The sequence below is a fragment of the Suillus discolor genome (assembly GCF_016758755.1).
Source record: "Suillus discolor strain FC423 chromosome Unknown F5147scaffold_12, whole genome shotgun sequence".
NCBI classification, from domain to species: Eukaryota; Fungi; Basidiomycota; class Agaricomycetes; order Boletales; family Suillaceae; genus Suillus; species Suillus discolor.
This window is the reverse complement of record NW_024541259.1, coordinates 150,936-165,268: the sequence shown is the minus strand read 5'-3', so window position 1 is coordinate 165,268 and position 14,333 is coordinate 150,936. Positions and strand designations below refer to the sequence as shown.

Below are 14,333 nucleotides of genomic sequence, written 5' to 3'. Positions count from 1 at the left end.
TGTTGCGACCCTGGACATCTGGACAGTGTTTGCAGGACTACTGCTGGGCAATACTAGCATTCAGATTTGTTGTCGACCTTCTCGCGTCGGATTGAAATTGTTGAAAGATAAGACAGGGCCGGCGAGTGCAGCGGTAGGCATTACACGATCGTAAATGATCGTCCATGTGGTACAAGCTAAAAGTCTTTCTACGCTACAGGTAAGAAGGTGACGAAGGTTACTGGAAGTCTGGAACATATTTCGCTGTGATCGGTTCATTCCTTGTAGCTTCAGGCAGAACCGGCTGACTCTTCTGCCAAAAACACTAGATGTGATGTCTTCGGACCGTGATATTTGTGAGACACTTTGTACACTGGGGTTGTAGAATTTCCGATCTTCTTTCTGGCCGGTAAGTACGCGTCCTATGAGCACCTACGAACCCCAAATTTCTAATCATGCCTTTATTTTTGTTCAGCCGAGAATGCTGCAGCCATGAGGACGCCCAAGCTTCTTTTCGGAACCCGAATCAGTTTTATTGGCAAGTCGCCTGATATTTTCCTTCGCACTTCGCGTTATTCCTTGTTGAAACGTTGATGCGAGTCTCACGTTTAGATCACTTATGCTTTTCCCGTGTTTTTCGAATGCACATTCATGTATTTATAGCTTGATCGTGCTCCTCCCTGGCTGCGGTAGCTTTGCACACCTCTTGTGATAACTTACCACAAACTTCCTAGACTCGTGCCACCCAAGCTGATCCGGTCAATCAAAAAAAGGGTATATAGGGTATTCAACCTCCCTGTATCAAAATAGCTATACATACTCCAATTGTACTTTGGCCAACCTATACTAGTTATTGTTATGTATGTATGGGCACACAGTGCACATGGGCTCATAAGAACACAAATCGAGTCAGAAGATATATAGTAAATAGAAGAGTCGAACAGACGTGATGGAGGCTGTGATAGCCAGATGAATGAAGGACTAATAAAAATCAGGATACACAAGCACTCGACAACCTACTGCCTTTCAGGCGGATGCGGTGAACTTGGTCCCGAAAAACTATGTCCCGGCGCACTAAACGCATACCCAGCACCTGGCGGAGGCCCAGGGGGCGGCGCATACGCAGCAATGCCACTGATACCAGATGAAGATGACCGTCCGACACGAGATGACGGCGGTGGTCCAGCAAGAGATGGAGGCGCAGGTGCATACCCCTCACCGAGAACTTCCTCGGCATCCATTTCATCCTCACCCCCATACGGATTCCGCAGAGGCTCAGCTGTCATGGCGCTCAACCTATAACTCTGACCCTGCGCGGCGTTAGCCTGCAACTCCCATCCCACGGTATCTGTGCTTTCGTGGCGGAGGGGCTTGGTTCCTAATGTGGGGGTTATGTCACCTGGGAAGGGGTTTGGATTTTCCGGTTTCTTAGGTTGAGGTGCGTGTATGCGTGGGTCCGGTGTGTAGCCTACGGCGCGGCCTTCGCTGTCCCATCGCTGGTAGGGAGGGTCGTAGGGGGCGTCTGAGGAGTTGAGGGGAAGAGTGGTGTCTGAGGTGTTGAATACTGCGGAGCTGTTTGCGCCGCCATTTTGATACAGTGATTCACTCTCGGCGTCCAATTTCGCTTGACTGAAGAAATGATAAGATTGTGATAAGTAGGGACAGCGATGATACTAACCGTGCTTTGCGTCGCTCATACACGATTTGTGGCTTGACACGGTTTATTTCTCTGGTGATGTACCACATGGCAGCCACGGTGACCAGGACGGTGATAACACCAACGACGTCGCTGATGATCTTGTTCTTTGAATTGGTAGCCGCTGACGAAAACATGAGGATATGGTCGTACATATGGGTAAGGACTTACAGGTGCCACTACTTTCCAATAAAGTTCCAATGTACACAGTTATAAACTGCTTTGGCATAGAGAGGGCTGCTGCCAGCATGAAAACAAAGATGTTCATGCCGCATACTGCAAATAATGCAGTGGTGACTAGACGCACGTAAGGCAAAGATTGTATGAGAGAATGGAAGAAACAAACAGTGAGGTGGGATGGCGCTGTAACGGGCGATCAATGCAATCTTAAAACCGCCCTCGCGGACGACTCTTCCCAAAGAGGAGTAAATGACACTGCTTTTCTCTATCTTGTGGCCGCGAGTTGAACAAAGGTGTTTGAAGGCACTGAAGGAAACAGTAAGGAATGACCCAAACGTCATAGAAAGTAAGACGTACTAAAAGTTTCCTATTTCACCGATGAAAGTGCCAGCTGCTACTATGGCGAAACCAATCCATACGCCCCATACGAGACCACACACAATAGCCAGTATCTCGTGGCCGAAGAGCTGATGGGAAGTACGTTAGTGTGAGAAGAGATGAAGGGTCGATGCGCATACCGGAGGGAACGATATCACAAAGAAAATGGCTATAGGAATTATCCATCCAAACTTGAAGCTGAAAGAAAGGTGAGTGCCATGGTATGATAGGACTGGAATCGACATACTTGTGCATCCAGTTAGCTGCTGGTTGAATTGCATGTACGATTTGGTCATGATAGAATATGAAGAGAGCGCCCAAAACGGCGGCGAGGATTAGAGCAATATAAATAACTGCTTGCCGTTAAACCAACAGTTGATACTGTAGGTAGATGAAGACGTACAGATTCGTTTCTTTGTCCACATCTTCTTTTTATCGAATATGGACTTGAAATTGAAGAATGTCTTCTGATCGAGGGCCTGTATCTCACTGGGAGTTGGACTGGGGGTACGAGATATTCGGCGAGCGTCTTGATGAACATCGTTGGAATATGGTGAAGAATAGGGAGGACTTGGGACATATTTTGAATAATCGTCCATTGTCGTCGTGAAGAAAGGAGCGAACGAGCGTGTAATTTCTGTGGCGGGTTGATCCTTTTGTTGTAGGAGTTGTTGTGACGGTCAAAAGTTAAGGTAAGTGACACAGCCGCAACACCATATGTGTATACTACACCAGTGCAATTGATGACTTATCCATCAACAAATACATAGCTTCATCTGCATTAGCCGCCGTCAACGACAAAGCTGACCACAGGTCAACCACAGGTAGTGTTGTAATTATTGGTGGCCAATCTGGTCAAACTAGTGATGGAGTTGCTGATGGGATCATCATGAACGTGTCATACGGCGCTCATTCTATCACTAACTCATAGGTCATCGAGGGAATAACCCAGGCTAGTACCTCGACAGCATCAGCGGTACCACAGCCAACCTAGGATATACTACTACATCTGTCAACAAACCACAGCCCTCAGCCAGCGCCAGCAATGATCATTGGCAATATCAAACATCGGGTCCATCCGGCCGCTTAAGTTTAAATTCATTGAGGAGGGCAGGCAACATCATGTCAACTCGCCAACCTCACTGCGCTTGCATAGCTGACGATATCCCGTCCTAGCGGATGCACTGGTTGTTATGGAACCGACCCCGTCTATTCTAGAAGCAAAATCAGATGTTGTCGTCCTTGCGATCGCAACTTGAATGCGGGCGCATTGAAATTCATTACGTCTGGTGAGCCCGAAGAGCTCAAACTGAAACACGGACCGCCTTCCGCTTGTCAACATCTCAAAAAAAACGCGCACGGTCAGTGGCTACCCGAGACTCTCTAGGAATCAGATGGTGATAATGCGGTGAAGCAAATCGAGACTGCTGCCTGCAGCAGGCAGGCTGCGCGGAGCGGCAGAATTGCGGGGCGTTAGCACTGCATCGCTTCAGTAGAGCGCAGGGTCGGTCACAATATGTATTAAAACGATGGCTGTGCGTATCCTCTTTAGTTTGCTCCACAACTCAAGTACTTCAAGGATGTACCCTCGCGAGGTCGAGTACCACGTTTGATTTCCAAATTTTCCAGAGGGTCTATAGTATCATCATATCACAGCATAGTACAACGCATACCACTACAATATCTACATAGTCACATCGCTTCCCACCAATATGAAAGTCAGGGATTCTAAGTATAGAAAAATCATCGAAACAAGACAAGATCTAATCATAATTTGCTCCTCCAAACCTCCCTACAAACCACGAGCTTCGAGACGACTGCGGAAGATCTTTTGGAACTGCGAGACGTGCTCAAGGTCCATGAGCGTGTGATGTTCCCCAGGCACATCAGTATATGATGCCTCGCCGCGGCTGTAGCCAGACCATGGCTTGAGCTGGTTGTTCAGCCAGTCAGCCTTGGTTCCAGCAAAGGGAATGGCATAGAAAACGTCGAGTGCGGCTGTAAAGTTCGTACATGAGCAAGCGGTACTGAAGTTAGAAAGTGAACGGATTTACCAACTGAGCCTGATGGGTTATAGTCTAGTCCGCAATCGATGAGAGACCCAGCTAGGTCTACCCATTTATCAAGCTTCTCGAGCGTCAGCTGGAGCTCAACAATTCGTTCAGGAGGGGCCATCTTCCACACAAACTCGAGCTGCTCCTGCTTCGTAAGGGGTCTCAGCGGAGGAGCCAGATCATCAGCATCGTGTTTTGCCACGAGACCAAGGAAGGACGACAAGTGGAGCATGCCGGAGGTCCAATCAATCTCTCTCATGCGAGGGGCGATATGAGGGGGGATGTTGACGAGACCCACGAACTTCACTTCATCACCCATGGCCTCGAGACGCTTTGCAACTTCAAATGCAACAACACCGCCGTAACTGTAGCCTGCAATAGCGTATGGTCCCGTTGCCTGAGTCTTCTTGATCGCTGCGGCATAACAGGAAGCCATCTCATCCATGGAGGTGAAGTAAGGGTGGCCCGCATCGAAGCCACGAGCACGGAAAGCATAGAAGGGACGCTCATTAAGGAAGTATTTGGCGAGATTGACGAAAATGAGAACTCAATCGATACCGGGGTGAACGAAGAAAATTGGCGTCTTATTTCCACTAAGCTGAAGGGGAACGATGGGATCGTACTCTTCAGTCTGTGTCCCTTTGGAGAGTAAGGAGTCGACGTATTTCGCCAGGCTCGAGAGAACGGGGTTCTTGAGGATTTGAATGGCAGAGATGTCAGGTACGCCGAAGTGTTCCTCTCCTTCGCGCTTGAGGCTGGTGATTATATGTCAGTGAAGGTCGTTTGAGGACAGGAGGAGATGACTCACCGGATGGCATCAATGGAAGTCCCACCAATCTCGAAGAAGTTGTCGCTCGCTGATACCTCGCTGTCCGCGAGGTTGAATATGCCTGCATATATTTTGGCAAGTGCCTTTTCCGTCTCGGTGGACGCGGCGACGAAGGAAACGCCTCGTGCTTGACTGAGAAGCTCTTCAGCGCGCGCGATGTGCGTCGCAAACTGCCCTTGCGTGAAAAGACTAATCAGACGCGCACGAGACAGTTTACCGAGAGTGGTCCTCTCCATCTGGTTCACAGGGATGGGGATGACGATCTGAGGTGGCAGGGTGATCATCTTCACAGAGATATCCCGCAGAGCCCGGTGCGTGGCTAAGAGCTTCGCAGAGGCATCTACTTCGTCGAGGTCGAAAGTTGGTGAGTAGAAAATGATGAAACCTTCAGTTTCCTGGCCAGGAGCGCGGTATGGAACGGTAGCGAGGAACGAGTTCGTGACCCCGTCAGCGGTCTGCAGGTAGGTGTCGAGCTCGGGGATACCATACGAGACACCATGGACGATGAGTGTATCCTTGATACGGCCGCTCAGGCGCATGACACCATTCTCGATGATGCCAACATCGCCGGTGCGGTACCAGCCGCCTTCAACAAAGCTGGAGGTCGTAGCCTCGGCGTTGTTGTAGTACCGTACAAAGACCATCGGTCCACGAACCTGGAGTTCTCCACTCTCTCCATCTGGGCGCAGAGTAATGTCATCTGCAGGGTCAACGATGCGCATCTCACAACCATTGATGTGTCTCCCGAGTTCAAGGAACTCGTGAGCAGGCTCGGTTGTGAGGACATCCACAGGATGATAAATGCATCCGGCGCTGCAGAATAGTCATAAATTTGTTTAGATAGCCATATAGTTTAATTGGTCTTACCATGTTTCTGTCATTCCAAACCCAGGAGAGATGTCGAACGATACAGCGGAGGGGTTCTTGCCAAACTTTTTCATCATAACAGCGAAGGCTTGCGCGGTCTTGGAAGCCGTCGCTTCGCCTCCGCTGTTGATACGTCTGATCGAGGATAAGTCGAAGCATCCAAAGAGGTCGGTGTGTTTCTCCAGATCACGAGTTAACTTGGAGAGCAGGAAATTTGGGGCGAATGCTAATTCGATGGACTAAAAATAGAACGATGAGAGATATATTACATAAGCTTTGGTTGGGTTTTAACTTCAAGTTGGCACACCTTTTCATCAATGAGACGGAGCAGCCGAAGGGGGTCAGCAAGGATAGCGGCTGCGTGAACGTGGAGTTGCGAAGCACCATATAACAGAGGTGTGATATGCATTTCCAACGATCCCGCGACGTGATCAAATCCGACCCCTGAATATCACGGTCAATTAAAGACTAAAGTTTAAACCACGTGCGTCTTACAGTTCAAAACTCGAGATTCGGAAGTCAGGCTGTAGCTTTGACCCTTGGCACGACATGCAGAAAGGATCGTACGGTGCGTGTGAACGACCGCCTTCGAGAATCCAGTTGACCCTGAGGTCAAGAACAGAATCGCATCGTCGTCCGGCTTAGCCTCGTGTGCAACCCAGTCAGGTGCGACAGAAAATTTGTCCACCGATGCTTTTAATTCAGAGAGTAGGTGGACATCCAGACCAGAGATAGTGCTGATCTGCTCAGCACCTATCTCGCTGGTCAACCAAATAGCAGACTCAAATAGGTTCTTGATGTGGGCGACATGGCCTTCCTTATGCGTCTGTTGCGCGCTAAGTGCAGGCTGCAAGCAAGGCACATAGCCGGCCAGCAGACATGACCATACCGCAGCCATGTTGTCTTCGTGCTCCGTCAGGTACACGATGATGACTGAGCCTGTGGGTTTGCCCCACTCAAGCATGGTACGTGCAAGGTTGCGAACATATTGGTTGAATGCGCTGAAGGTCTTTGTCTGGATGGAGGAGTCATGTGCCGAGGAGGTTATGAAACCGAGCTCGTGCAATGGATAACGGTCGACAGCTTGAGCTATCACGTCATGAAGAGTATTGGGTTGTGGAGAGACAACGGATGTCTCGAGGTTTGTAAGGAATTCAGTGTTCGAGGTAGGGGCGACTGCGATGAGTGCCATTGCAAGATGTGTAGGGTTTCAAACGGTACGAGGATATTGGTTGTGAGGATCTGTTTGGAGGCCCACACTTATATACTGCGAACCCAGAACTCATAATCATGGAGTAGCACTCGATAGCGGATGCCGACTACTATATGGACTTGTCCCTCTGATGTCTTTGCTTATCGTTGAACGTTGAACCATTGTCCAATGAAGGAAACTTCGTGACTTACACGCCGTGTGTCTTGCACCGTGATGTTTGAGTGTCAATCGTAGTATGTACCTCACCGCAGCTGAGCGCTGATCACTGCCCCTAGCATTGAATTGTAGCGGAGAACTTCTCACATGCTGGTCAGTTATACATACTAAGTGCGCGATCCGAATCAATAAGGAACTTGGACTGTCTTGCGCTACTAGTATATGGTCTGATTAGGTGGAGACTAACATCTTGGGAGAGGATTGAGCGTACAAGTGAGACATTTAGGTACCAGTCCGAGTAGAACAGCCGATGACCCCGCGAATTATGGTCGGTGTCTCTTCAATTAATTCTTGACGCCGATTCTTTGCACGCCCTGGTATTCATCGATGAAGAACTTTCAATTCGGGGCCGGTATGCATTCCGGTGACATCTACAGCCTCTCCCGTATCATCCGAAGGGGGAAATTTTGTGACACTTACTTCTGCATTTTAGCATCCTCAATTAATGTTACTGTCAGTCTTTTTAGGGATCAGATCGATCACGATGCGTGCTGCCCGGGACAAACTGTTGATATCAAACTCGCCAACAGATAAGCCAAAATCTAGATCTAAGCCCGTGATGCAAAGTCAAAACCAGAACCTATAAAAGCAAATTTCCAGTATGGGCCCCAAAAGTCAGAAGTTGAAAGTTCATGGTTTGACTTGCCTTGCTCATTCTGCAAATGACCGTAAGCATTTGCGACGGGATTTCTCTAGAAACGGAAAAAATATGCTCACACACTCCACGGCACAGTCGACGATGAAGTGACTTCGGACCAACTACACCACCGGTACCATAACATATCAGGATATCCCGATCCTAGTTTAGTGCCTCGGAGGGCACGAATGTGTAGATGCAGTGACAAGGAAGAGATTTGTATCGACATAATCGACATAATGTATAAGGCGAGTACCTACCTGACAATGCATGTGACGGTGAACCTCAGGCTGGCCGACTAAGACAATACTTACAGGACACGTGGCTAAATTTAGGACACCGTCTAGAATCCAGCATCGTCTTAGACTCTTAGCCCGAGAGTCAACGACACGACTTGGTAGGTTGGGCTGGTCCGAGCGTTAGCTCGGGGTGGGACGCAAGCAGGTGGAGCCGCTGGGAAACCTGCTTACTGATCGTGTCACTGACTCTTTGGCAATTTGATCTGAGCTACGAATTTTACTATATTGACATGGGATGGACTTCGGCTGATTAAGTAACAGGTAGCGGGAAAAATTACGAGGGAGTGGTGGGTGGGACTAAAGAAGGTCTGGTATATGTGCGAGTGAGGATGTGCGAACGGTACGACGAACTCGACGTTGGTGAAGGAGGAAAAGAATACGACTACCGCAAGCGAACAACGCTACCGCTCAGCTGGACGTTTGGTGCCGGGTTATTCCGGCGAGCTACATTACCCGGCACCTGCGCTAGTATGCTCTCGTCGAACCTCTCAGGCCTGGCCCCTGGGCCCATGCACGTGCAAATACACTTCACGCCCGTAATAGTCAGAAGATGTACTAGTCGCCGGACCGTCGGAATTAGGGCCCAGCCTGAGGGGTTTGCGTTGTGAACACGGTTGGACTTACTACTTGTTTTTCTAGCACCTTTGATGCTCTTTTATCTCACATGATCACAATGTTCAGTCAGCCTATAATCAGGTGGCTAACAGATTTTGGTAACTTCCGGCACGCGGCACGATCACTCCGTACTAGTACGAGCCGTTGACGACCTTTCCATTCGACATTGATTGACTCTTCAACTGAACCATGTGAACACCTCTATCAAATAGTCACGAATAAGTAGTTTCGTCTTTCTTTGCGTCTACATATAGTTTGATCAAAAGCTAGAACGTGAACGCCAGTTTTATTGAACCTTGACTCCTTCCCTCGCACCAATGACTACCGCCATCGACAAAGCTTTTTACGACGAACAAGGGTACATCATCATCCCAAACCTCATTCCTCCAGAGACGTTCGAGGCCCTCGAAGAGGCCTGTGAGCGTGTTATAGCTAAAACCAGATCCGGATCATGGCCCCACCGGCGTACCGTTGGAAGACAATTCCCTCCGTTCGACGATAGCAATCCAGATTCATGGGGCGTTCAACACCTCATGCATCCTGACCTTGATGAGCCCGCATTTGCAGAGTGGTACACCTCGGACGCGCTTATTAATGTTGCGACGAATTTGTTGCAATGTAATGAAGATGAGCTGCAGATGGGTATGTTTGTTGCTTTGCCTGATAGTTTGTCTGATGTTGATATATTTTTCAGAGCTTTCTAACTTGTTGATCAACCCATTAGAACACGATTTTGCCCTTCGGTGGCATCGTGATGACGTACGAGAAAACGCGACCGCTGAAGAAGAAGCTGCTGCTCTTGCACTCTGGACGCATGGGGTGAGTACTCACAGTTGATGACCTGTTCGCTCTAAATGACTTCTAGGTCCAATGGAATACGCGAGTACTTTACAACGTCGAATTGTTGATGATTTATCTGAACCATGAACAGTGCTTTGTACGAGGACTCGTGTCTCTACCTCATCCCAAAGACCCATAGATTCCCAAGAACGGAGCCTCAGAGAGCCCAGTCAATAACACAAGCACCGCCTGCGAACCCTTTAGACATGCCCGGAGCGATTCAAGTCACCTTGCAACGTCAGTTCACGAAAGTTTATTTCTTCTCCAAGTGCGTCTCACCGAGCTTAAATACCAAGCTGGCGAGACGGTGATCTATAATAACAATATACTACACTGCGGAGCATACAACTCGAAACAGCGCCGCGCGACGCTTCATGGTTGCATGGGCGACATACGTGGCGGATCGACAAGAGCCAAAAATGTCCTCCAGCATGGACTGTTGTGGATGACGGAGGACCGCTTCCGTGATAGGTTGAATGAGAGAGGAAAGAGGATGCTTCAGGCTCTTATTGATATGAAGAATGGTGTTCAAGGCGATCTCGGATATTCGCTAGTGAATCAGACGTAGGAAACGTGTTTTCATCAATTGAGGTTAAGCTTAGAAATGTATCTAAGCTGTTGATCAGTTTCAGGGATGTTGACGGTTGACGCTGTCAGTATTCACTTCAGCAAAAAATGAGGCATGCTTGTGACGTGCCCGTTCCTCTGCAGTCATAATGAAAGTCGCATCATCTGCTGAAGCTGGGTTTACAAACAGTGCTCATCGATGCTGTCACTATATTCACCGGCGCTCATGTCTATCCATCGCTGGCAGACCTCATGACACCTCGTTTTTACGGCGATCTCATAAGAATCCCCAGAAAATCGCCTACGACGAGGATGATGGTGTAGTGAGTCGCTGATGCCGGCGGGAGTCAGCGCTTTATCGAAGCTCTAAAAATAATCAAGAAGGAACCTCCCAACGAGTCAGCCTAGGAATCACACAAGTAGTGTTGGTAGCGAGGCTGATGAATTCAACGTCACCGTGTAATTGTAATTTTCATTGCAATCTATCGCTGTTTGAGTTGTAATAGTGACTAGTGAGTCTAATCGTTGTCATATATATGAAATGCAAGCTTTTGGAGAGATACGGAGAAATAGCAGACAATGGACATGCAACTTGATGCAAGTGGGACTCTGTGGGAGAGAAAAAAAGAGACGCGCGGCACTCGCCGGGCGCTGTGTATGAAACCTTAGATTAGTTTCCTTGAAGCTGTTGCATTTTGCCATCATGATTGCAATTGTATTATTTGAGTCTTTACCCACGAAATGTGGCGAGCGTCCTATTCTCGAGAGATCGCCAAGGTGCTCAGTTCCGGCCCAGGCCTGCCAGAGAAAAAATAGCCTCGGTCAAGGACAACTTTGGCGCCGCTAACATTGTAGACTCACTCAAGGCTTGAGATGCAAGGTCGAACATGCGCACCCAGTTCGATGCTCTCTCATTTCTCGATTTACACCGACTTCAGGATTGCTATGTGCCATTTTGTCTTCACACGGGACTGAAGATATCGCTGGCGCGGTCAAAATGAACAGGAAGCAAGTGTCTAGCTTATTCAACACGAGTCTATCACCCACTAATTCATGCGCGCTAGAAGCTTGCTATGAAGGGTCGAACAGCGCCCTGGTTGATGCTTTCCCATCCCTCGAAGTAGTAGTATCCTATGCATCAAGATAATTTTACTTGAGCAAAGAACCTTCTGGCACGTCACTACGTTATCATCGGATGGGACAGGCTGTGATATCAACAGGCTGTGCGCTGAGCGCTGATGATTAGGCACACTGCCCGTTCTTATCTCTGCACTTGAGACGCTGGTGTAGTTAATTTTGTCTCAGTTGATGTGATCAATCAAGATTCTTACTCCAGGAACGGATATCCAGACTGACCGCTATAAAAGCACTAGATAATATTGCGTCTGCACAAACTCCATACGCCCCATCCAGATATGACCATAGTATTAAATGATCCCGCTTACTGGCCGTTTATCGGCCGCAGTATTATTATCAGCTATTTAATAGGTCCGTAAAGATAAAGTGGGATGAAGATGGTGACGTCTCACAATCTGACTTGTTTCGCAGTTGTGTCTTCTGCTGTAGTGGTTTACGATTGGGGTGAGCGAAATAATACTTTCTGAGGGCATAATGTCATTAATATCTATATAGCATTCAAGCATTAACATTTGGACAAGAGGTAAGTTGCAGTGTCATCGGCGCAGCTGTCTCATTAAGAATGCTTCAACAGTTCGAACTGGTCTGGGTAAGCAGGTCCTATATCAGAGGCAAATTGTATAATGCAATTGACTCGGAATAGAAGAAACCCTGGTCCTTTATCACCGTTCTTTATGTTTGTGTACGTTATGTTATGAACACAGTTGACATGCTGTGCTAAGTTGACTTCAACATATATTAGGTGCGCTACATCGGACTATCATACTCTGCGTAAGTTAGCGAGACTACCAAGTCGTCATTTCACTGTACTAACAACCATATCTCACAATTAGGATCAACGTATTATGTATGTATCCCCAGATACACTGCGCTCGTTTATTCTAACTGGCGGCATGTAGGCTCTCTCCCAGTCTCGATAACAGACCTTGTGGGTATTCCGTATTGATGCCTCCCATTCCCGTTCATTTATTAACTGCACTTCCACATAGGAGTGAGTGATATTTTCAGTCTCTTGTAATGTCGAACATAACGACTGCAACAGCTGTAAGTTTATGTGAGGCATCGAGTCCATAAATGCACATTAGTAAATTTGGTTTTCAGGCTTTATCATTTACCTCATATGGATATGGATACCTGTCGTCGTCAATGCTATGCTGGGCGGTGAGCTCACCTGTAGTACCTTACTGAGACTGACTTGACTGAAATATTATGCAAGTCATAATGATGATTCGGATACATGCGATGTATGGACGGTCCAAAAAGATGCTCATCTTTCTCGTTATAGTCTTGCTGGCTTCCACGGTTGCTACCGGCATTATGACAGTCATGGGGAGCATTGGTATTTCAGTGGGTAAGCTTCAATTATTTATGAAACCCTGAATCACATAAGACTCATGAACAATACCAGAGGAATTCGTCTTTTCTGGCTACCATACGTGTCTTTGGCTACCTGATAACCTAGAACAGGTGATCCTGAATGATGATAGGTTGATATCCACAGCTATATGGGAGATCCTCGCCTTCGTTCTCGCAGTCTGGGTTGTCATAAAACGCTTTCGCGAGCTGCGACAATTTCCGACAGGATCGACCATTAGGGACTGTTTTACGGTGTTAATTCAAAGTCACGCATTTTACTTTGTAGCGTGAGTTTGGTGGTTTGGATGTTGTTATCTTGTTTCGCTGAAGTTCCGCATGTGCTAGCTTTGCTGTTACAGCTTGCCTCAGCCTAGGCTCACTGTCTCCATATATCATGGTGCGCCAACTTGCGACTAAGCATCTGCATCTGTCCACTCATCAATGCATCATCATTTTAACAGTTCTCATCGTCTGCGGGAAGTAGTTATTATTTTGGTATTTTCCTAATCATTCGGGAGTTGCAGATGTTTGTGCTGGGTCCACGTTTGATCCTCAGCATTCGCGAATATCACTCCAAGCTTTTGGCCAGTTCCGACGAGGGAACAGGCATGACGACCATTCATTTCCAAGCTGGTGGTGATGTGTTGTCTGGAGATGTTTAGTACGGTGATCCAAACGATCCACTTCGGTTATTTGGAGGTTTGAATTAGGTTTGAAAAACCACTGCCATGCTGTATTACTTATTAGAATTATCTACCCAGCCATCCATGAACGAAACGTCTTGCGATCATTATCAATGCATGCGGGTAGCGCAGTCTGTTGTTTATGACATTGTCCACAATGTTTGAAATGATTTTATCGCCACAGGATTCATTCTCTTGCTATATGGGACGACAGTGAATGGGTTTCACAGTAGCTGGAATGAATAGAATCGACGAGTCATTTCAAAGTCATTTGCACCTTGTGATACAGTGAACAAACTTCGTGAACACAAATTCACCTTCAAAGATTCGATTTGCATCCTTCACATACTTTCTGCTATCCTCTGGCTCACTCTCATGCAAGTCCCTCCATTCCCTCACAAAGGGCTGCCCCCGCCCGCCAACTAGCAATACCAACAATCACCATACTCATCCCATTCACTTCTCAATTCTTTATACCTGCATGCAACACCCATATTTTCATGGGTTCTCATGGGCTACTCAAACTAATCCCTGCCCGCAGTCTACCGTCCCGCAGCCCACGTCGTCCTCATCCCAACCTTCGAATCTGTCCTCTACGGTGCAAACATACCCGACATCCTCACTCACTTCAGTATCGGACCTCCATGCTAATATTGTTAACGAAGTCAGGGGCGAGGTCAAAAAAGAGCTCATCACTCCACATGCCTATGGCTTTGTGATAGACCTCGGTGCAGGTGTCTCTTCCTCCACCGAAATGATAATCTGTTACTGCAAAAGACAGGACAAA

General features: G+C 47.7%; 3 protein-coding genes across 3 annotated transcripts; 1 reads left to right on the top strand and 2 right to left on the bottom strand.

Moving 5' to 3' along the window:
- Positions 1-762: 762 nt before the first annotated feature.
- Positions 763-2,952, bottom strand: F5147DRAFT_46318 (uncharacterized protein). Its single transcript, XM_041429911.1, has 8 exons — positions 2,637-2,952; positions 2,481-2,586; positions 2,374-2,431; positions 2,213-2,322; positions 2,022-2,161; positions 1,847-1,972; positions 1,658-1,799; positions 763-1,608 (listed from the first exon to the last, which is right to left on the bottom strand). Exons 1-8 carry the CDS (start codon positions 2,830-2,832, stop codon positions 996-998), a joined length of 1,491 nt encoding a protein of 496 aa, XP_041295836.1. The 5' UTR covers positions 2,833-2,952; the 3' UTR covers positions 763-995.
- A 992-nt stretch (positions 2,953-3,944) lies between these two features.
- On the bottom strand, positions 3,945-7,175 carry F5147DRAFT_788867 (atromentin synthetase; the record flags this gene model as incomplete). The annotated part of the gene is made up of 7 exons (XM_041443005.1): positions 3,945-4,231; positions 4,288-4,792; positions 4,856-5,042; positions 5,096-5,929; positions 5,984-6,222; positions 6,291-6,427; positions 6,479-7,175. 7 exons carry the CDS (start codon positions 7,173-7,175, stop codon positions 4,026-4,028), a joined length of 2,805 nt encoding a protein of 934 aa, XP_041295835.1. The 3' UTR covers positions 3,945-4,025.
- A 2,105-nt stretch (positions 7,176-9,280) lies between these two features.
- On the top strand, positions 9,281-10,371 carry F5147DRAFT_650380 (uncharacterized protein; the record flags this gene model as incomplete). The annotated part of the gene is made up of 5 exons (XM_041433448.1): positions 9,281-9,605; positions 9,658-9,782; positions 9,829-9,866; positions 9,895-10,040; positions 10,073-10,371. The coding sequence occupies 5 exons, from the start codon at positions 9,281-9,283 to the stop codon at positions 10,369-10,371; spliced, it is 933 nt and encodes a 310-aa protein (XP_041295834.1).
- Between the last annotated feature and the right edge of the window lie 3,962 nt (positions 10,372-14,333).

Bases quoted from the DNA above. Each gene is read 5' to 3' on its own strand.
- F5147DRAFT_46318 (XM_041429911.1), bottom strand. From the start codon at position 2,832: ATGGACGATTATTCAAAATATGTCCCAAGTCCTCCCTATTCTTCACCA. The intron at 2,323-2,373 runs GTATGCGCATCG...ACTTCCCATCAG, and splicing joins TTGTGATATCGTTCCCTCCG to CTCTTCGGCCACGAGATACT. The intron at 1,800-1,846 runs GTAAGTCCTTAC...TGTTTTCGTCAG, and splicing joins ATTGGAAAGTAGTGGCACCT to CGGCTACCAATTCAAAGAAC.